The sequence below is a fragment of the Vanellus vanellus genome (genome assembly GCF_965231255.1).
Source record: "Vanellus vanellus genome assembly, chromosome: 8".
NCBI classification, from domain to species: Eukaryota; Metazoa; Chordata; class Aves; order Charadriiformes; family Charadriidae; genus Vanellus; species Vanellus vanellus.
The window spans coordinates 21,177,158-21,200,287 of record NC_138913.1 but is presented as its reverse complement, the minus strand read 5'-3'; the positions used below and the strand labels follow the sequence as shown (position 1 = coordinate 21,200,287).

The window sequence follows — 23,130 nt, the reverse complement described above, 5'->3', positions numbered from 1 at the left end:
TAGTTGTTAAGTCTGTAACTGCAGCAAGTGAATATTTAAGAGTAAGAATAACCCTTCAAACAAACAAAATCCCTTCAAACAAAAAAAGCCAACATTATTTATATGTGTAACTCACGTGTTCACAGAAGCAGAGTCATTGCGATGCCGAGAGAGGAGGTGAGTGGCATTAGCGGTCACAGGGTGACTGTTCGTCTCCCTTTCCTCTTGCACTGACTTATTTTTTTCTGCCTAATAAGTTATTGAGTGGTTTTTGATAGGGTTTGCGCAGAACGGTTGGGAAAACACTTCCTTTCCAATGTCTCGTGGTATTTTTATGGATCCTTCTTTCTCATTTTAGGACATCTTTCTCTTACCCCCATCTCTTCTGCATAACCTGTTCATATAGTTCTGCCTCTGTTGAAATCAGTATAAATCTGACAAGAAGGGGATTGCAGGCTGCAGCGGAATAAACAAGATGCTTCTGCAGTCACTTGGAGGGGGAGGGAATATTCAGATTCTTTGTTGAAGGCTGAGACTTAAAAGCATTGATTTTTGTTAACACCAGAGCATTCTCAGATGAACTGGCTTCAGCATTGCTTCAGCCTTCACAAATGCAGTTTGGGGTATTCAGAATAACGTATTTCTATTCTGGCACCGAAAAGCAGTAGATAACCAAGCACTTCAGTCTGGCAGTGGCTGGTGTTTTGTCACTGCCATTGCTCCTCTTGGTATTGATCAGATCTTTGCTCCCCATATAAGACCGTTTTAGAACAAAGAAGGGAGGTAGGAAGCATCTCTGGCAGATGGCAGACCCTGGAGGTTTAGCTGTCAATCTACATTGATTTGAGAAATTGAAGCTTGGTAAAAACTTGGATGTGATACCTAGCTTTGTTTCTTTACAGTGAACAGTTTTGGTTAATAATGTTCCGTCTTTCGTCCAAATGATATGATGAGAAATAATAAAACCAATTTGAATTGGGTCATACACGTCGAATGCACGCGGTCTTGGGCAGAAGGCGTCAGTTGTTCTGTGCCAGTAACCCTAGTCAATACATTTTATAAAGGGAACATGCAAAATAACTTGCAGATGAAATTTAGAAGTAGGTGGACACTGTATAATTAGAGTTGGGTTTTGGCCAGCAGTACACCTACTGCTTCTGGAAACGTGCCACAGAAGATGATAATTGGTAGTCGCTGCCTTCTGGGTTTGCATATTGCTCAAAAAATGACTCTTTAGAGCTCCTCGCATGCCTTTCTGCAGACTTGCCTTGCCTTCACCTTGCAAGGTGGCCATCGGAGCGCTGGCCAGATCTAGGCTGGTTTAATTAGCGTAGTCGAGCATGTGATATTACGATTATTAATATTAGTCGCCGACTTCGGGAGTTCTGGAGTTGCATTTGATACTGAAAAGAAGAAGCTGTTTTCAAATACACGGACCTGTGACAATCTGTAGTTTTCAAAACATTTTAATTGTATGTAATTGTGGGTTTCTGCTGCAGGTTGGAAATGACAGAGTCGGGGTCCCAGGGGGAGTCGGGGAAGTTTCTTCCCTTAAAAATTAAAGCAGCGTTAATGGTGTTTACCAGGTCTTCCTGCCGTCTCCTCTGTCATAGTTTATGCAGAGCCAGTCACCCGCATTTGAGAAAGATAAAGTGGAACTGGAGCGGGGCCAGGGATGATTAGGGAACAGGATATTTCCTGAGCAGAGACTGAGAGCTTAGATAAGTCCCTAACAAAATGAAGTCGAGAAAGACTGGGCTGGCTGTAAACTCCAGGGGAAGGAAGGAGCTTCTTAAAACGAAAGCACGGTCACAAGAAACAACGTGCATAAGGCAGTCATAAATTAAGTTGAAGCCAGAGGTTGTGAAATAGCTCTAGAAGGGTGAAGGGCAGTAAGAAAAATTCTGAAGAGAGTTTATTTCAGCAGCAGCAGAGGAGTGGACTTGGTGCCTTGGGATGTCTTCTGCAGTCCTGGGTCCCCGAAACCAGCTGCTCGTGCTTTTCCGTTGAGCTGGATGGCCACGTCCAGGCACTTTTGAAACTTTGAGCAGCACATTGCGCTTCTCAGGTGCCTTTCCTCTGAGGATTCACCGTATATATGTGGGCTTTACCTTTCTCTTTGTGGATGGATGAGGGAAATAACTGCCTGAAGCCTCTGAGCAAGGTGCTGGGTCAGTGCTGAAGGCACCCTGGTGTCTTTGCTTCCCTTCGCCAGCAATTTGAAGTAAACGCTCTTGAATCTGCATATTCCAGGCTTTGATGCCCGTGACTCTCGCTACTTCAACCAGGGAGTGCGGAGATGAAAAATAACTTCCCGTGAACCAGCCCCCAATTGTACTTTAAATTTACGGCACATCTTGGCTGGAGAGGTGAAAGCTCAGCTTGTTTTTTTTTAATCTCTGCGCCCCTTCAGGGTTGAAAGCGTTATTTTGGTGTGGCATTTCAGAAGTAAGGTAGAGACCTGGAAAAAAAATACTTACAGTTTCTGCTTGCTATTCAGCACGCTCGGAAATTTTTTTCTGGTTATTTTTTTCCCGGGTGTTTGGACGTAAAAGATATCTGCACCTCTTCTGAGCCTATAGAACTTTAATTTATACAATATAAATAAGAACCGGCCAGCGTGGACTTTGTTGAGGCAGGTGTGGAAGCTGTCGGCCTGTGACCGCGATAAGCTGCTGACTGGGGTGAAGGCAGAGTTTGGGGGGCTGGTGGTGCCAGGCGGGCACTCACCGCGCTCCTCCGGCATCACTGGGTGCCCACATCTTCGGCAGGTCTAAAAAGGTCCCGGGTCTGGATCCATGGCAATTTAGTTTCCCATCTTGCTTTTTCAGGGGAACAGTTTTCCAAAGGCTGTCGGCATTTGATTACGTGGGAATGATGAGCCCTGAACTCGGGCTCTCAGGGTAACCAGGAGTTTAATAACCAGCAGGAATTTACCTGCAATCAAGATGCCACTGACATTACCGTGCGGTGGCTGAACCCCTGGATGCTGCTTTGAAACCTCACTTTGTTGCAAACTTTGGGTTTAGTGGTTCTTATGTGTTTGTTAGTTTTTGTGCTTTTGCAACATTTCACCCAAACAAACTTGGAACAGCTGATAAACAGAATCACTCAAAAGTCAAACTCTTTAAAGCGCCATACATTACATTGCATAAGAACATGTAAGACTGTATTCAGGCATGTAAGTAACTAAAAAAATGCCAGAATACAAAAGTAAGATACAAGAGAAAATGCTATGCGCAGGATGAGAAAGTGTTGATTGAAAGAGACTTTTGTCTGTGCTGGCGGCTGTACTCTGCCCTTGAAGAAAAAGTGCCGGTGAGGCTTTCATAACAGACCAGCTGGGAGTAATTTAAGGTGAAGTTTAAATTGGAAACCTTTTGTATTTCACTAGAACTGCTAGGTGTAACAGTTGCCCAGTTTTAGGTGTTGGATGATGAACCACACCAATGTGACAGTAGTTTTTCCTGCTACTGGGAGACTCGGCCCAAATTTCTCTTACTTAAACCCCATCATAAGATAGTCAACTACCTTATTGTTTTTGTCTGAAGGCTTCTTCTAAAGACAGAGTGAATGTCCTAGGATGTTGGTGAGTTATACTTTTGGAGGCAGAATCATAGAATTTTCAGAGTTGGAAGGGACCTCTAGAGATCATCTAGTCCAACTCTCCTGCTAAAGCAGGATTGCCCAGAGCACATTACTCAGGACTGCATCCAGGCGGGTCTTGAAAATCTCCAGAGAAGGGGACTCCACCACCTCCCTGGGCAGCCTGTGCCAGTGCTCTGTCACCCTCACCATAAAGAAGTGTTTCCGTGTATTTGAACGGAACTTCCTGTGTTCTAACTTGTGCCCATTGCCCCTCGTCCTGTTACTGGGAACCATTGAAAAGAGCCTGGCTCCATCCTCCTTCAACCCACCCTTTAGATACTTGTACGCCATAATAAGGTCTCCCCTCAGCCTTCTCTTTTCCAGGCTAAAGAGTCCCAGCTCTCTCAGCCTTTCCTCATAAGGCAGATGCTCCAAGCCCTTAATCATCTTAGTTGCCCTTCGCTGGACTCGCTCCAGCAGTTCCCTGTCCCTCTTGAACTGGGGAGCCCAAAACTGGACACAGTATTCATTCCAGTTGTGGCCTCACCAGTGCAGAGTAGAGGGGGAGAATGACCTCCCTCGACCTACTGGCCACACTCTTCCCTATGCAGCCCAGGATTCCATTGGCCTTTTTGGCAACAAGGGCACATTGCTGGGCCATGGATAATTTACTGTCTACCACGACCCCCAGATCCTTCTCCTCAGAGCTACTTCCCAGCAGGTCTGCCCCTAACCTGTACTGGTGCCTAGCATTCTTCCTCCCCAGGTGCAGGACCTTGCACTTGCTTTTGTTGAACCTCATTAGGTTCTTCTCTGCCCAGCTCTCCAGCCTGTCCAGGTCACGCTGGATGGCAGCACGGCCCTCTGGGGTGTCAGCCACCCCACCCAGTTTGGTATCATCAGCAAACTTGCTGAGGATACGCTCTGTCCCCTCATCATCCAGGTCATTAATGAATATATTAAATAAAATTGGACCGAGTATTGACCCCTGGGGGACACCACTGGTTACAGACCTCCAACTAGACTCTGTGCCGCTGATCACAACCCTCTGAGTTCTGTCCCGCAGCCAACTCTCAATCCACCTCACTGTCACCTCATCTAGCCCATACTTCCTCAGCTTCATAATGAGGATGTCATGGGAGACAGTGTCAAAAGCCTTGCTAAAGTCAAGGTAGACGACATCCACGACTCTCCCCTCATCCAACCAACCAGTTATAACATTATAGAAAGCTATCAGATTGGTCAAGCACAGTCTACCCTTGGTAAATCCATGTTGACCACTTCCAATAACTTCCTGTTCCTCAACGTGTTTGGAGATGACATCCAGAATGAGTCGCTCCATTACCTTCCCAGGGACAGAGGTGAGACTAACTGGTCTGTAGTTCCCTGGGTCCTCCTTCTTGCCTTTTTTGAAGATCGGAGTGATGTCAGCCTTCCTCCAGTCCTCAGGCACCTCTCCTGTTCTCCATGACTGTTCAAAGACGATGGAGAGTGGTCTAGCAATAACATCCGCCAGCTCTCTCAGCACTCGCGGATGTATGCCATCAGGGCCCATGGACTTGTGAATGTCCAGCTTGGCCAAGTGGTCTCTCACACGGTCCTCCTCAACTGAGGGAAAATCTTCCTCTCTCCAGACCTTCCCCTTTGCCTTCAGAGTATGGGATTCATGAGGGACAGCTTTAGCAGTGAAGACCGAAGAAAAGAAGGCATTCAGTAACTTTGCCTTCTCTGTGTCTTCCACCACTAGGGCACCTGTCTCATTCACCAGTGGGCCTACATTTTCCCTAGTCTTCCTTTTTCTATTGATATACTGAAAGAATCTCTTCTTATTGTCTTTAACTGCAGTGGCCAAGCTGAGTTCTGATTGAGCTTTGGCCCTTCTCATTTTCCCCCTACATAGCTTTGTTATATCTTGATAGTCCTCATAAGTTGCCAACCCCCTTTTCCAGAGAATGTAAACTTTCCTTTTTTTCCTGAGGTCCAGCCAAAGTTCTCTATTTAGCCAGGCTGGTCGTCTTCCCCGTCTGCTCGTTTTTCGAGACAAGGGGATGGCCTTCTCCTGTGCTTTTAAGAGCACCTGCTTGAAGTATGCCCAGCCTTCCTGGGCACCTTTGCTCTTCAAAACTGCCTCCCAAGGGACGCTCAACCATGCTCCTAAACAGGCTAAAGTCTGCCCTTCAGGCTCTCTTGATCTTGTTGTGGTTTTGTGTTTCTGAAGTCCTCCCTCCTACACGTAAATATTTTTTAAGAAGCTGTCTGTGCTGTCCCTTCCTTCCTCCTGTCCCCTGCTGCCCCTCGCCATGACATGCACGCTGCGCTGCTGCTCGCTGTCGAGCGTGGCGCTGCTTGTGGTGGGCTGGAGACCTTCCTTGTAAGATGTGCTGCTCACCTTGTGGCTGGGACAATGCAAGTGCTGGAGCATCCCACCAGCTCAGTGCGACCTTGAACGTCCCATAGCGCCGACCAAATCCTTGGCAAACATTGTGTAAAGCTCCTGCGCAGCTAGCACAAGGTGGATGTGTTTTCTGGAGAACAATGTCCATGTTGGAGAAGGCAGATCCTCAAGCTCCTGTAGCCAGCCACCCTCTACCATAAGGCACGGGTGCCTCACGGAGGTGCCCAGCCCCGCGATTACTGTTGGCATCTCTACAGGCGGGTGGCATCCAGGTGTCTCAGGGAGGGGATGGGGAGCAGGATGAGATCAGAGGGTGGCTCAGAGCGCCCCAGGCTGGGGGTGCCCAGGGCTCTGCGGGGCTTCCTCCACCTGGGCCGCCAGCAGTGCTGCTCGGCGGCTTTCACGGTTATTTCCCTGAAGCCAAACCTTAGTTGCTGGTGTTGACTTGGGGGTAGGAGGAGCATCTCCAGAAGAACATCCTCTTCCTCTCTCTGCTCCTCTTTCACTGTGAACCAAGTGATGCTCGAGGGGGACAGTCACAGCTATTCTCTGTTGCAGTGTTGTCTGTTCGCTTAAGCCTTAGTTGGGGGATGCTGAGAATAGAAGCTGTGAGCAGTGCAGACGGGGTGCTTGGTTTAATTTCTGTATGGTGAATCAAAGTCACGCCTGCCTTGACAACCACGAAAAACAGCTGGCACTTTCAGGATACAGTCTTTGCTTCTGCTTGACTAATCTCCTGAAAAATGCCAGTTTATTAATAGTGCATCCTTATCCCCCCTGCCCCCCCCCCAAACTTTCCAGTCTTCCCGATGTGCTCAGTCACTCCTATCAGCACACAGAGAGACTATGATAAAAACAAAAGCAACATCATTTTCAAACTGTAAATTTCCTTTTTGGGAAGATGACAAATACTATTGCAGGGTTTCTAGAGCCAGGTTATAGAATTTCTGTTTTGGAGCCAAAACAGCAGATTCAAAGTCACAGTATGAGCCTTGGGGAAGAAGTCACCAATGCTATTTGACCCCACGTCTTCTCTAGAATTTCATCTTGTCCTTTTAATAGATCAATAGTGCAGACGGGAGAGCTGCAAAATCAGAAGTTGAAAATAAGTATGTTCTGGTTCACCTTTGTTAGCTGAAATATTACAGAGTGCAAAAAGAATTGCTCCTCCCCACCTCCGCACGCCTGTGGGCCGGTGAGGTGTGTCTGTCCCCGCGCGGAGGTGGCAGCGGCAGAGGGGAGATGGCTGGCGTGCGAGGAGGACGCGCCACATGCAGCGCACATGCAGCACTGGGACTGTTTCCGAAAATCTGCCAGACCCAGGGTCCGGCCAGCTGCCCTGTAAACATTCCCAATGGGAAATCACGCCTTGGGGCACCAGTCCCGTGCCTTTGCGTAGGGAGCTGGCTCGGCTGTGTTTGTCTACGTGCCTTCGTACGTGCCTCAGGTCCCCTCCAGCCCAAACCCTTCCACGATTCTGCGGCTGCAGCGTGAGATGCGGGCGGCTCTCTTGCTTCCTGCCGCAGCAGCGGTGAGGGAACACCACTGAGAATGCCAGGCAAGACCTGCAGGTGAGCAAACCCACCTCTTAAATTATTGAAGCAGTACCGGAATTCCGCCAAAGTTGAGGAGCCAGGACGCTTTATGGGATTCTGATGCCCACAGGGAGGGGGACGGCCCTTCACCCCAGAGGGAACCCCCGCAGCTGTTGGGACAAACATGTTGGCACCTCAACTCATGTGGATGCCAATGCCTGGAGTTTGATTCATCGTTGCTCGCTAAAGCAAGATCTGTTAAAACACAAAGATAGACTCATCTTGTTTACCCCAGTGCAGAGCCCCAGGTGAGGATGGAATTTTGGAGATGGACCACATGTATGACTCAGAGGAAACCCTCAGAAAAAGGCTGTTGTGCTGCTATAGCAACTGCTAATTGCATTCATGTAGTAAAATGTAACGCTGTTGACCCACAGTGGCAATAAAGCTTTGCCTTTCCTTCGCCTGCTGCCGTGGCCGTAAAGGATTGCTGTTCCCCTCACGCAGCCCGGGCTGCCCCAGCAGTACCGGGAGGCACCAGGGGCTGAGGAAAGTCTTTGGTTTTAAGTTGCTTACAGCAGGACAGAAAAATCCTTGGAGAGGGGGACAAGTGTGTACAACCAGTAAGAGGTCTTTACCCAAGTAATTTTTAAATGTAAGGATTTAATTCTCAAGGCTTCAGGGTCACCTGCGTAGCACTGGGAATTCCCCAAATCCCAAACCGAATCGGGGTGGTGCGGGTTAGAAAAATTCTCCGTGTGTGTCGGGGTTGCTGCCGTGGCCCGTGTGTTCAGCCTGTGCGGTTAGAGCCGTGGGACCCCCCGGCAGGGAGGGCAGCTTCGGCGCAGTCAGTGCCGCAGGGCCGCGGCGTGCCCCGCTGATGCGGTACCACCTGGCGATGCAGAAACAGCAGAGGCTGGCTCAGCTCTGGGCAGATCCGGGTAGCCGTACCCGGCATTTCAAGCCGGTCGGTGAGCCAGGCTGCTTACTGCTTCGCCGTGGAGCAGGACAAGGCGTGGGTGAGATATTCCCATGCAGCACAGGAGCCCTGGGGAGGAAAAGTTTGCCTGGCCGAGCCCTGGGCTCTCCTCCAGCGGCGAACACAGCTCACGGGTTCAGCCACGTAAATGCAGCGCCCGGTTTGTGTTTCGCAGGGGCGGGGGAGGCGGGAGCTGTGCAGCCCGCAGGGAGGACCCGCAGCCGTGGACCACGTCCCCGCGGCTTTGGAGGAAGGGGCCGGGGGGATGAGTTGTATTTCCTACATCGCCAGCTGGTGCTGCTGTGTCACTGTCCAGTGATGCTGCAAATATTCGGGAGCCGACCTAACTCCCTGAGGGTCCCTACTCTGGCGATGGCATGTGAGCAACATTTCCGTGTGTGTGTGCCCGCGCTCACACCTCAATACAGAGGCAAAGCAGCATTCCCCTGCCTTACGCATGTGCCTGGCTGTTGCTAGTGACCCCTCCACCACACCTCTGCTCCCATGCCGTGGTCCCGTCTGCCTCGCTTTTGCCATCGTTTCTTTAGTGGGGACTCGCGTCGTGGCATTCGTCACAACTGTAGCTTGTGGGACTTGCCCATACAGAGGTAGAGCGGAGTCCCTTTGCCTCCCCTAACAGAGCACTCCCATGGGAAAGCCGTCCCCATCCCATCAACTTCTGTGAAATCACAACTAAATTCCCGTGCGTTTCTATGTAGTTATCTTCTCCGGCTAATTGTGTCCTACACAATCCATCATGGCTTTGACTTTGTTGCTTCCGTAACGGAAAAGCCTCCAGGTTCAGACAAATTCCCCATGCAGAGACGGAGGTACTTATTAATGTGCAAATTAAAATTATTTATGCTGAAGATGTCTGCAAACTTTTTTCCACCAGAACTGCAGAAAATGTGGTTGATCTGCGTCACTTGGACAGAGCGGAAGAGAGCCTGTGCTAGAAATAAACACAGAAGAATGGCACCGAGAGCTGTAGTATAGCACTCTAGGTAGGCAAGAAATATCGGTAAGGTAGGCAAGAAGCAAACAGAACAATAAAGCACGAAGAAATTATTTGCTTCGAGGTTTCTCTTCTTTGCTGTGCCTACGCGACTGCAAGCTGTTTGCTCGCTCGGTGTTCAAGCGTCCGGTGTTCCCTTTCCTGTCCAGCGTTCAGCTTGGGGCCGGGAGACTCATCAGGTGGAAAAGTCCACGAGCACATAAAGACTTTTGGAATGCTTTTATTTAAATCTTAGATTAGTATGATTTGAGTCTAGCCCCCCCCCCTTCCTCCCTAAATCTTCCCTGCCCTTGTGAAGAAGGGGGAGCCGGGTGAAGCCCAGGGGCTCACCATCCCTTAGACTTGGAAGTGCATAAACTTGCTGCCCATCGGTGGCTACTGGGTGATGCGCTCCTGGGTCCGGCCTTATCTCCCCTCCCCTGTTTGCCCGAAGCTGCTGTGAAGGTGCTGTTTGGCTTACCTGGGGCGGGCTGGAAATCACGGCCAAATCGCCCGGTCCTGTGATCTTGGCTGCGCGACCTAAGCAAGCCCAAGCTACCCGCTGGCGTGGGCTTGGGGTAATCTCTGCCCATGCCAAATTTATTTCCAGGGCCAGCAAAGATTTTTAGTGTTGTGCAAATAGGCGATTCAAGTCAAGTGTAGGTGAGGCTTAGCTCAGTGTTGATCTTTAGCTGTGCTGATCCCTCCATCTCCCTTTCTCTTCCTCTCCAGTGCTTATGGTTTGAAATGTTTATTATGGGAGTTTTCTCATCTGCTAGGTTGAAAGAAGCTGATAACAGGCCAGAAATTTCAGGCTGCTTGCTTTCTTTCCCAGGGCTGTTAGAGAGTAAATCCAAACTAACAGAGAAATAAGGTCAGGAAATAATGAAATGTGGCTTGAGAGAGAATATGCCACTTAACCGAGGCAGATACCTACCTTCCTCAGAAGACGAGAGCTGCAGTAGAGTGCAATTCAGATATATCCTGCAATTAAATATAATGCTGTAAGTGTGTTTCTGCACAACACTTGTCACGTAGTGACCGCATCCGCAGTGGCCTCCTACTTCTTTTTTTTTTTTTTTTATTTTTGGTTGACTCTGCCGCTGAGCTCTGGGATTTTGTGCCTGGTACGCTGGCAGGGGTATTGCCCTCAGTGGCCAGCCGTGTGCTGGTCCCCAGCGGGGCTGGCTGCCGCGCTGCGCCGGGGAGGGATGCGCTGCTCCCAGCTGTGCATCACTTTCCACGCTGGGGGGGTGCCGTCTCCCCAGGGAGGGCATCCCTCTGCCCACCACAGGCACATCTGGCGGGAGCTCTGGGCCACTTGCTTGCCGTGCTTCGAGCCGGAGAGCCCAGGCGGTGCTGTGGTCCTCCGGCCACCCAACACCTTTGCTGGGTGGCTTTCAGCAATGGTGTACTCGTCATCTTTCGCCTTCGCGGGGAAGCCTGCCAGTTTGGCCGATGGGGGATGTTTTACCGCACCCGCAACTGCCACTTCTGCCAAATAATCTGGGGTATGGCATGTAAAATCACGTGCACGGCACCCAGATAAGCTAAAGGCAAAGGCTGGTGCTTCAGAGGGCAGTGCTTGGTCTGGCGTATTCTGGACTCCCCTTCCTATCTTATGGAGGTTGTCTTACCTCTCGTTACAGTACGTGTCTATACAATATGTGTTTTTAACAAACAGAAGGGTCAGAATTGAATCTGGAATGCCAGGAAGGAAGGTGTTGTGAGGATGCTTGTTATTTTTGCTCACCCGTACCACCTCCAGCATTCAGCCTGTTTTTCACCATGAGAGGAGTCCTAGCATAGCCTTCATTTCAAAGATGACTCATTTCCCTTTCTGTAATGCTCTTACGTACTAGTGCTAATAATACTTTTACAAGTGGAAGTCATTATTATGGAGGACTGCTGATAAACTGGCTCGTCCTACCTTGCCTCTCAGATGGTATCACGGATGGTAGCCTCAATGTTTTATGTTCCGTCGGAGAGAGTAATTTTGCTTTCAACCCTGGAATTTAATTAACTTCCAAAGATGTGCCTGCATCCATTTGGAAACCGGTGGCATTAACCAAATAAACCCACGCAGTGGTTTCTTTAAGACACTCGTTCCTTGAGCCTTTGTTGACCGTGAGCAGCCGGGGCAGGGTATTTGCTGGCTGCCCTATGCCCCATATATCAGGGTGAAGTAGGAGCAGCCAGGCGTGCCACAGGTGGTGCCGATAATAAGGAGGTGATGTGATTCATGTAATGAGGGATAAAGGATGCAGAGGCACCAGCAGTCGCTTTTCCAGGCTCTGGTGCTGGCTGTGAGCCGAGCACTCCCGGCGGCATGCCCTTTGCTGTAGGGAGAGGAATGAAGAAACGTGATGTTTTGGCTTTTTCCTGGTTCCGATTTGTGGGTCCTGAATCCTGACGTCTTTCTTTGAATGTGAACCCGTTTTCTTTGTTTTTTTTTTTTTTTAAATGGCTGGTGGGAGGGAGAGGGATGTAATGTGGCTGGTGGCAACTGTGGCAGTGGGTGATCATGTTGCTGTTCTGGCATATGGCTCGCACCAGCATGGGAAGGATGTTATTTTAAGACCCCTCCTTTGCTAGTGGAAGCGTGAGAAGCAGAACAGCGAGCCGTCTCGCACAGCAACTGAGCTTTCACGGCAGATGTCAGTTAACCTGAATTTTGTATTTAAAAAAAAAAAAAAAAGAAAGAAAGCAGGTGTGCTTTGTTTTGTAGAGCTTGCTTTGCATATGTCTGGCTGCGCTATCCAAAGGGAGGAGGGTGGCAATAGGAAGCAAATACATCCTCCAGGGACAGCCTAGGTGGGTTTTGTTCACAGCCTTCTGGCTGTGGATGCTGAGAGCCCATTGCCTTTGGGAAGAGGGTGCTGAGGAGCAGAGGGGGGTCGGCATGGCGGGCGCCCCGGGCGCTGCCGGGTGGGCTGCATCTCTCGGGGATGCTGGCCAGCTTTGCCTCCTATTGCTCCTGCTTGCAGTGACCCGAGAATGCAACGTTTTCCTCCAAAATCACTGCGTTGTAGTGCTCGGTAGCTAATTAATGGAGCCCTTGATTAAACCTCTGGTGTCCCAAGCAGGGCACAAGACCCCTTTGTTGTTGGGGAGTTAGGCAGGAGAACTGGTACTTTACGTTGCTCGGCCAGTTTTCTCTCTGCTGCCTCCCCGAGGATGCCAAAGTTATTATTTAATAACCGCGCCGGCGCTGCGTCCCCGCGGGGTTCCTGCAGCACCTTGTGCGGTGGGTGGAGTGGGAGCTGCAGGGAATGGGAGAGCTGGTGCTGCACTGGGACCACGGTGGCGCGGAGCTGGGAGGGATGTGGCTGGGCGAGGGGGTGGTTTGAAGGCGGTGGCGGAAAAATGTCTCTTACGGCTCTTTGCTCTTTGGGAGAGGGGTTGTAAGGGATAGGGAGGAAACTTAAACTTCTCGAGCACGGGGTGGGAGCCAGCTGTCCTTCTCGCGCCATCCTGCACTGATGCGTCTCGGCAGCGAACCCTCCTGTTGGTCCCACTGCTGATCGGGTTACAACGTGGTGCGGTAAAACCGCCGCTGCCTTCGCTGACCGGGATAATGGAAACCCCTTTAATAATTCAGGCGATAAATTCCACACTTGGGGCAGTGGATTTTGCAGGAAAAGGGGCAGAAATAGAGGTGGTTCTCGGGTGGGCTGAGTGGGGATTGCCTGCGCTGACTGACAGCCCTGTGGCCTTTCCTCTCCCCAGATCGTGATGTACATAGGCCAGGTCTCCAAGGACATCCTGAAGTGGCCGCGGCCCCTCTCGCCACCTGTCGTCAAGCTGGAAATGAGGACGGATGCAGAGTATGGGATGCCTTCCACCCACGCCATGGCCGCCACAGCCATCTCCTTCTCCTTCCTCATTGCAACCACGAACCAGTACAAGGTAAGGGGTACAAAAAAAAAACAACCCAAAAAAAGAAAAGCATGTGTCTGCTTCCAGCAAGCTGCAGAAAACTGGCAAATCCAAAGCTGTTGCCACTTCCAGAGGAGCTCTGCATTTAATTTCACGGACGCGTACTTCTCCCTGTTGCAGCCCGTAGCTGGCCGATAATAGACGCAAGAAGAAATTTAGCAGAAACCTCTGATGTTTAGCGCGAGCCCCGCTCAGAGGCGCGGGCGGGCTGTGCCGCCCTGCCGTGGTTTGGCGGGTTCGCTGTGTTTCGGCGCACGGGAGCCCGGCGGCAGCTGCGGTGCTGCTGTGGGAGAGGGCCGGCAGCGGCGTTTCGTGCTCGCCCCGCGCCCGCCAAGCCAACGCTGCACGTCGGGAAACACTGGCTCCCGGGGAAACCAAAGGAGCTCCGTGTTGCCTGGATTTTGTACGATGCAGGAAGAGCATCCTTGGAAATGCCCTGGCTCTAGCCTGCGTTAGACTAATAGCGTACAACACGATTTGAGACATTGAGACAAGAAGTTCGATTTTTGTCAGAGAAGTAACAGCAGTTTCACTGCACAGGAGCTGCAGGCTGCTTGGGGACATCTCATAATTCTTTCCCCCAAACCTTCAGCCTTTTATCCTTCTAAAAGGTTGATTTCCCAGAAACCCATTTCTCCGTGATGATTATTTGCGTTTCATTTTATGAGTCCAAACACGTGTTGCCTGTACTCTGGCACTGGCAATAACAACTTCCTGGCTGTGTCGTATTTAAGCGTGTTTCTTAGCCTCCTCAGGTGTGTTTCAAAGATAAACCCGTGTAACCAAGAGGGCTCGCAGTACAGCCGGCGGGGTCTCACCATCTCGTCGTCCCCACGGTGCCCCCGTGTGTGCAGGGACAAAAGGTGGCCACCCGTTTGACGAACGGTGCTGCATCTGGGGGCTGCAACTCATAGAAACGGAGATTTCTCAATTACACCGAGATCTCAGAATTAATTTAACTTCCGGGCTCATCCAGTCGCAGCCGTGAAGCAGTGGGCTTCGCTCCTGCCCACAGCACAGGGATGAGTGAGCAGGTCGGTGGTGCCCAAAGCCGTGCTGCCAGCTTCCTGCCGCCTGGAAATGGGAGGAGAACTGGTCACAGCAGCTTGGCAGTGGGATGGGGACGGGAGGAGGAGCCATGGGATGGGGTATTTGTCAGCCCTGGAAGGCCGGTTCCATCCCATGTGTCAGATCCGCCAAAAAAATCTGGTCAGCAGCACTTTCTCTTCTTCCTCGGTTGATAAGCTACCAGTGGGACATGCGGCTCTTCACGGGCTGTCTCATACTTCTTGGAAAAAGCCATGAAACGATAAAGCTGCTGTAAAATAATTAAATGATTTAATTGCCTCTATTAAGAAGGAAAAATCTACCAGTACATTATGCTGCTATCTTCTAAAGCTGCCCTAGTCATCAATTACCGATCTGGACTAGCTCCCGGGCTGCCTGCTGAGGGGGGGGAAAGTGGGCGTAAATCCTCCAAAGGCTTAGAGAAGTGACGAAAAAAGTGTTTTAAGAACCGGGAGTGACACCTGCAGCTGTGTCTGAGGTCTGGGGGCTAGAGGACGCCAGGGAAAAAGGGTCAGAAGTGACTTGTTATGCTTAACGTTTCCACAGAAGCATTTTTGCGCCGGTCGGTCATCAACCTCTCGGCAGTAGATGGAGTCTTTGTGTCAAATCGGGTGAATTAATTTCATTTGTTTATATTTTGGGTTGGTTTGTTTTTTTTTTCAGAAATATGTTCTTTACGGCCTGAAAGGAGCCCACCAGCCCACTCAGTTTAAGGATTTGAATGGGTGGATAAAGGGCTAATATGTTAACTTTATTCTTTACCAAACATGTTTTTTGTTTGTTTTTTTTTTCCTTTTTAAATGTTGATTTATTTCAACACCGCTTTCTGTGTTCACAGGCAACTCAGAGAGGGAATTAAGCAAAACCAGCTTCATAAGATGATGATTAAAACCTTAAGCGTCACAGGGCAGAGCGGCTCTGACTGCTCTAATAGCTGGACTGCGGTTTCAGCCCAGACATTGATTTTTTTTCCCCTCCCAGCCCGCTGCTCGAGGACTATCGATCGCGCTTCTGGTCAGGCTCTGTGGCTGTCGCGTTCCCCTCGGGTGATCTGAGGCTGCAGTTCAACCTCGGGCATCGCTTGTACGACGTGCTGTGCCTTTTTTCCTTAAGGTCTTTAGCACTAACATGGATTTTGCAGGTGGATGTTGCGGGGGAAAAAACTCTGCAAATACCATCTATTTCCCAGGTTTCCCCACGCTGAGACTGGACTTTCACAAAAGTGGGCACCACAGATAACGAGGCGACCTTCCGGCCGGATGGCACGTAGCCGGTGTGAGGTCTTGTCTCGGGTCACGTTCATCTCTTTGGGAAAGTACAGCTCAGGAGCCGCTCCCCAACGCAAGACCCTGACGTCTGTCCGGCTGCTTGGATGTTTTATTTCCCATATATACTGATGTTAAAGTGGATAACGGTGTAATGTGTGGGTTTTTGTTTTTTTCTTCTTCTCCTTTTCGCAGTATCCGTTCGAACTAGGCCTGGTAGCAGCGTTTGTGTTTTCCACGCTGGTGTGTCTCAGCAGGCTCTACACGGGGATGCACACAGTCCTGGTAAGGATGCCCTGCGCCGCCCCGTGCCCGTCGTGCCTCCATCTCTGCTTACCTACAGCCATTCCCATCTCCCACTCCTCAAGCGATGCACGTCCTGCCTTGCCCGTGCCACCGCCGGGATACAGGAGTCACGCCACTAAGTTTCAGGCCGTAGGTTCAAAGGCAGCCGTGAGGAAACCCTCAGGCTATCGCTATTTGAGTCCGCAGGGGAATTATTTATACCGTCGGTGAAGCGGTGGCGCGCGTGGGTTGAGGAGCCGGGTGAGGTCGGTGTGGCATCCGAATTGTAGTCCTCTATTTTGAAATTTTAATTGCGAGAAATGCACTTGGGCAACTGACGCTGCTCCTTAGCTTAAGCCTTTTGTGCAATAGTATCACTGTTGTCAGCGAGAAATATTCGGGGCTGGTTTAGCCTGGGAGTGTCCGGGGAAGGAATAGCAGGTTGGTGAGTCACGCTGGGGGTGACCAGCGGAGAGAGGAGGAGAGGGTAAAACGTGACGAGTGAGCTGCCCTTGGGGGACGGCAAGTCTCATCTTACCATGCAGGGACATGGCACTGAATATTATAACCAGCTTCTTGTTTTCAGCTGGTAGGAAATTCATTCTTAAAGGATTGAGATGCACGAATACTTTGTCCGAAAATAATCATAAAATGTCGGTGACTTTCCACGACAGTCTCACTGGGCAGAGTTGTGTAGAGAGGTCAGCCCTGCTTTAACAACAGATTTCAGCGTGGCTTCGATTAGGCGGTAGCCGGTTCCTTCCTGACGAGGGGAAATGGTACTGATTTGCTACAGATCAGAGGGGTGGTCCAGCTTCCCAAGTACGGGTGAAAACTCCAGGCTACTTCCCCACAGGAATTTGATGCACGTTGCTGGTTGGTTGCGTGTGCATAAATAATTGCATTTCTGTTACAAAGTAATAATTATGTTTGTTATAATAAGGAGGCTCGATGAATGTAAGAAAGGGAGCCCCTATGAGATTAAGGTTATCTATAAAATATAGCTTGACCTTCCCCTGCAGGCCCAGTGGATCAAAACAATATCTTAAATGGAAGCTGGAGACATCCTTTCTTGGCTGGTGACCTTAAGTCAATCTGTAAAAATTCTTCACATACTTCCCTTGCTAGTCCATCGTAATGAAAGACTCCTCTAAATTTAGAAGGATTTTAGGGTAAAGAAGAAAAAGCCCTTTGTGCCTTTGACGTGATAAAAAAGGGCTTTAAACTAACTAAATAAAAAATCTCCTTAGTTGAACTGTGAGCGATGCTGCCTTTCAAAAGGCTGAGCGTACTTTGGTGGGGTCTTCGTCTCGTGCGTGCCGTGGTGGGGACGGAGCTGGGGAAACGCCTGGTGATGACAGCTGCCCGAATGCCACCCTCCTCTCTGCGGTGCCGTCCCTCCCACTTGCAGTGACGGGTTCTGGCGTCCCACCTGCGATGACAGGGTTCTTCTTGGGGAAGACGTGAGGTTCAGAGCCTTTTGTCACGCTTTGAGGGACGGTTCCCACCCTGAGCTGCCCGGGCTGCTGCGGGACGGAGGCGCAGCGGCTGCTCAGCCAAGGCACCAGCCGAAACGGCCTCTATCTAATGAATTCTTAACCGAGGTCTTAATAGAAAATTAATACCAACAGGATATAATTATGTATTAAGCTATCGTAACATTTTAGTAAAGCAAATGAATGCATAAAATATATCCACCGAATTAACGTAACTGATTTTTTCCTGTTCGAGGAACCAGAGAAGGGGTGGCAAGGGGGCCGCACCGTGCTTTGCTACAGCTGGAGCTGAAGCTCCTGTGCAGGGGCTCCTCTTCTGCAGCCTCTGCTCTACAAATCTGTCCGTATTTCAGCATCGCGGGCGCTGCTTTTGGATCAGGAGCAGCCTCAAAAAGCACAGTCACGTCAGTAGAAGACATGTTACAATTAAAGACCTTCTGGATATGCACTGAGCCGGTAGGAGAGCTGTCTGCATCGTTATAGCCATATCAGAATGAATACCGTGATCAGGAAAAGGGAATAAACGCCCCTTGCCGGGGCTGTTACCAGGCGGGCGTCACCCGGGCGGAGAAAGGGATGGAAGCAATATACTTGCACTGCTGAGAGAGAATTTAATGACAACAACCCGCCTTCACCACCGTGACAGGAGAATATCCCGTTTGTGGAGCAGCAGGGGAAAGGCAGGGTTCTTCCTTTTAGGTCTTAAATGACGGAGTCTGAGGAACTGGTGAAGAGGGAATCTGGAGGTACCTGGAAAGGGAAAAGCAAAAATTTGGACGCATTTTGAAAGCGGAGAACCTGTGGCATTTTAGGGGTTATTTTTAAGGAACAAAAAGCAATTGGAGACACTGGGGCTGGGGTTTGTTGTTGTTCATTTCCCCCCCCCAACATTTGTATTTTAGAAAATATCCCTTTACTCCCCGTCTTAAAACTTTGGCCCAATTTTTGATCTCTGTCTCAGTGAGACTAACAAGTTTCTCCATCTCACTGTTGCTGGAGCACGTCTGAGTCATCTCGTATTTGAAACGGTGAGTGATGGTGTCCACGTGAGTGCACAGTATTCCAAAGAGACGCGCGCAAGGTCATTGCAAATCACATTGGGAAGAACTCCATGCGCCGAGGGCCGCCCCCGGAGTACCACTCACTGGTACCACAGCCCCCCGCTGGGGCTGCCTGGGTTAGAAGCAGTACGCCCTGTGCCGGCCAGTGTAGGGGGTAGGATACAGGGAGAAGTCAAAAGGTCACTTTTTATGGCCAAAAAGAAACCTGGAAGTTGTTTCTGTAAGCAAAATAATTCCCTCCCCCCTCCCCCTATATACCAATTCAGTGTTGATGCATTTATTGCTGATTACAGCACCCTCGGGAGAGGGATGCTCAGTATCCCCCCACCCCACTCCTTTGCTGTGCTGTATCTTGTTGTTTTTTTTTTTTTAACACAGCCATTAATCCTGAAATTATCTTAAAATATTTTAAAGCTGATAAGCAAACAGTATATTGGCATCACGTCACCCGCTGTGGCAGCACAGTCCCCGTGGGATGAAGCACTCCCTTAGGAGCGGAAAGCAAACGAGATTCCTGGTGAGGAGAGCGAGTAGCGTCTCGCACTAAATGAAAGCGTGAAGGGAATTTGGGCAATAAGTGACCATATACAGAATAGAAGTGTTATTTTTGCTTTGATCGGCAGTATCAGGGAAGATGCTTGAGTGCCACCGGCTCTCCAGTGAAAATCGATAGGAGCGAGGTCTCCCTTGTGTGGAACCCGGGGAGATGCCGGTGGCTGTGGGGGATGCAGGGGGATGCTGTGCGGGAGCGGGGCCGAGCAGCGCGGCGGCAGGGGGGACTTTTTTTGAGAGGGATGGAGCCTGCGGTGGCTTTGTCTGTGCTGAGGGAGCTGGAGCATCCCAGCAGGGAAATGGGAGGTTTTAAGCTTTGCCGGTAGTGCTGCACCTTGAGGGAAATTCGTGCCTGCCCTCATTTAAAAATTCCTTTATAATTGCGGGTTTGGCGAGAGGCTAATCTGTTTACGCAGGCGGAGAGGCAAGAATGTGCTTCCTGGGAGTGCTAGCAGCAGCTCCGCCGCCGGGAAAAGCAAAGGGGTCCCACTCCTGGGCGCACGGCAGGGAAAGTCCAGAAAAGCAGTTTTTCTGATGGAAATCAGAGCCATCCCTCCTCTTCCCATCTTCTCCTTAGTTTAACAGGCGAGCGGGGGAAAATCACAAATTCTGCACCGCTGAATGTCTTTGTAAAGTGTTGGTCTTGTACTCCCCCACCTCTTCTGGGTGTTCAGAAAATCAAACCTCTGCCCGTGCATACTTGAAGCGAAGGCAGTCACTACTGGTGGCCGCGGCTCGGTATGTCCCGGCTCGCCAGCAGCTTCTAGTAAGGAGTCTCCAAAATGAGAAGCCCATATATTGGTGGATGGGGGAAAAAAAAAAAAAAAAACAAACCAGAATAAACCACTGGTCTCCAAAGTTTTTTGATTGTGCACCCCATCAGTAAAATATTTTTGAGCGTGCAGCCCCAATATATGTCTATTTACTTATGAATGATATACATGTACTACTGCATTGGTACGTACATTATAAAGCATACACAAAAACATAAATTAAAAAAGCATGAGATAAGGATGAAATAAGCACTACTTTAAAAATATATATAATTTTTATTTTACTTATTTGTGCTGCAAAAGCTATTTTCTTCCCACAGCCCGGTGGGGTTGCCTTGCACACCCGCTTTGGAGACCACTGGTATAAGGCGCTGGTGGGGAGCAGAACTGGTTATCTGCGTCCTGCTTGAAAACTACAGGAGCTGTTACTGAACAGGAGGATAATAAAATTCAGAAAACTTTAATCAGGTCCCTAAATAGAGGCTGCCTGCACCCCGGCTGGGAACGGCTGGAGTCAGCTGGGTAAATCTGAGCAAAACATTTGGTTAAATGTCTTTAATTGGAACAGAAAAGCACCTGAACAGCTTTTGAGTTTCACTCCTCAATCACACGTGAAGGGGGTATTGAGGTGTCAGGACTTTTTCTACTAATATGAGGTGGGCAAATAGCCGGGTGGGAAATGGAGGTACAGAGTGGTGATGGGATTTCTGAGCATCAGTGCGGGGAGCAACCCCCAGCTCTTTCGTGTGGGTGCAGTTACTTAGCGTTGGGCCAAAACACGCCTTTGCGTGTAAAGTTACCCTCTAAAAATTGGTATCAAAAGACGGATTATTGTGCTGTTGTGAAATATTGACACCTAATGGTATTTTACATATTAGACATCTGCGAACAACTCTGTGTATTTCCACGGCTGTCCTCATGTCATGGGTGAGGGAATACATGTAAGCGGAGCTTTGTATGAGGAACGTGCAGAATGGCTCTGGGAGTTGCTTAAAACCAAATGTGCTGGGAATCTATCGCCTGGAAGTTTTAAACAAACAGCTAAAGTTCAGCCATACTGGAGTAATGCATTTACCAGGAAGTCATTAAATATTTCTGTTGAGAAAAAGTCCCCTCGTTCCTGCCTAACTATAAATGAAGTTCTCATAAATAATTCATTTTAGACGGTGACCAAGCATGGCAGCAGTCAACTGTCATGACTCGGTGAAAAAGATACAGCCTTGAGAAGAGGACGTTTCTGTCTGAGATGAACTCTAGCTTTTGCAGGGCATTTCGTGGTCGGAATACAAATTCTGCTGCCTCCTGAGAGACATCAGGAGAGCGGCACAGGGAAACTTATACTGCTTTTTATCTGGCTGCTGTCATACAGAGGGCGTTTTTCAGGGGTTACCTCTTGTCTCCCTTCCCGGCCTTGCGGTCGGCAGCAATCAAGTTCTCAAAACACCTTATTTGCTTCTGTTAATAAATTAGGTTTTAACTATGTGCTTGCCTCAGGCACTCAACTACGAGCCGGATTTCAGAGGCTTGGGCAACAAATTTCCTGCCCGGCGGTGCCTACCTCTCGCCGCGGTGGGCAGAAATCCCACGGCTCTGTGGCTTTGCTCCCCCGGAGCCTGTGTTTCCGGACCGGGTGCTTGTCTCTGGCAAAAGACAGCATCTTCCCACTTATGCAAAGCAAGGAAGCGATAATCCTACTGATATGATGAAATTACTTGTAGGATTAAGGGGGAGGGAGGGTTTGTATGAAGACAGCTTGCCGTGACATCGTCCCTGAGATGGAGTGGCGCACGTGCCTTTTCCACTGAGGTCGTAGGTGGACAGTGCCCAGAAAACATGAAAGCGGGTGAGAGGAAGAATCTCACTCCTTCGGGGGAAAATGTGAGTCAATAGATATGCTCATGGGGACAAAGCTAAGGCTGGGTTCACGGATTGTCACGTTTTGTTGAGCACAAAGCTGACAGCACTTCAAGCTGTCCCTGTGCATGGACAGTGCCATCGCTGTGAATTCGGAGCGTTCCGCCGCTGCTGCGCGCTCACGAATGCACACGTTGGTCTTTTATTATCGCCTGGGAATTTCTGTTCTGCCTGCCGGCTCTCACAAAGATTCTAAACGTGCTCTCTTTGCAGGATGTGATTGGTGGAGCGCTGATTTCGGCTGTGCTGCTCGTGCTCTTGTATCCTGCGTGGGACACGATCGATCACTTGCTGTTAACCAGTCCCTTCTGTCCGCTTCTTTCCATAGTGGTGCCTCTTGTCTTATGTTACAACTACCCCAAACTGGACTATTACAGCCCTACCAGGGGAGACACCACTACTATCTTAGGAGCAGGAGCTGGAGCAACGGTGGGGTTTTGGTTAAACAACCAGTATGCTGCGCCAGCCTACGCCAGAGAAAACTTTCAGCTTGGCTATCCTCTGATCACCAGTAAAGTAGCGGCGGTCGTGCTAGCCAGGTTCTTCGTAGGGATCGTTGTTGTTCTACTGACGCGCCGGCTCATGAAGAGCGTGGTCCTCGGCGTGCTGGGTTATCGGTACAAGTTTCCCATTGGCGACCTGGAAGCCCGGAGAAGGCTGGAAGTGGAAGTGCCGTATAAATTTATAACGTATTCCTCAGTTGGCTTTAGTGCTACCGTGCTCGTGCCGCTGCTGCACCAGCTGTTAGGACTGATGTGAGCGCAGTGCCCTCCTCACCAAGTCATGTATGGCACCATCATTTCAGAGATGCGATGAGGCGATCGAGGCTGGTAACTTCACCAAAAAAGTGTTTTGTGCCTTTCTGTGCTGGCCTGAAATACCTGATTCAGAAGAGTCATGGGAATCGCTGTACACAAATAACTTTTGGTTAGAAAGTGCCGACCCCACTTTGTCCCATAATTAGTCCCTGGCCCAGATGACTAAAGATGACAAGCAAAGAGTACAACGCCAAAATCCCTGCCGGAGCGGCAGCAGTGGCTGGTTTGCCGTGGGGTTGAGGGTGCGGGGGAGCGTGGCTGTGCCTGTGGGACGCCGCCCCAGGGCTCCCTCGGCTGCGAAACCACCTGCCCGGCCGCGGGGTTGCTTCTGCTGAAGCAGGAGAACGAGCCATGGAAGGGCTCGCGTTTGGGGCACGGGGGAGCAAGCAGCTGGTGGGGTGGGGGAAGAGGCAACCAGCCAAGAGCAAAGTGCTGTCCTTGGGGCACGCAGAGCTCTGCCCGTGTCCCGCTATCCCCTGGGGACCGGGG

The 23,130-nt window shown here is 50.1% G+C and overlaps 1 protein-coding gene across 1 annotated transcript in view; it reads left to right on the top strand.

Moving 5' to 3' along the window:
• The window catches only part of SGPP2 (sphingosine-1-phosphate phosphatase 2), a gene marked incomplete at both ends in the record, with an annotated part of 37,316 nt that extends 14,734 nt beyond the window's left edge, over nucleotides 1-22,582 (top strand). The window contains 3 exons of the mRNA XM_082487094.1: nucleotides 13,200-13,379; nucleotides 15,938-16,027; nucleotides 22,037-22,582. Coding sequence (XP_082343220.1) covers nucleotides 13,200-13,379; nucleotides 15,938-16,027; nucleotides 22,037-22,582 — 816 coding nt within the window. The remainder of the gene's footprint in view (nucleotides 1-13,199; nucleotides 13,380-15,937; nucleotides 16,028-22,036) is intronic.
• Between the last annotated feature and the right edge of the window lie 548 nt (nucleotides 22,583-23,130).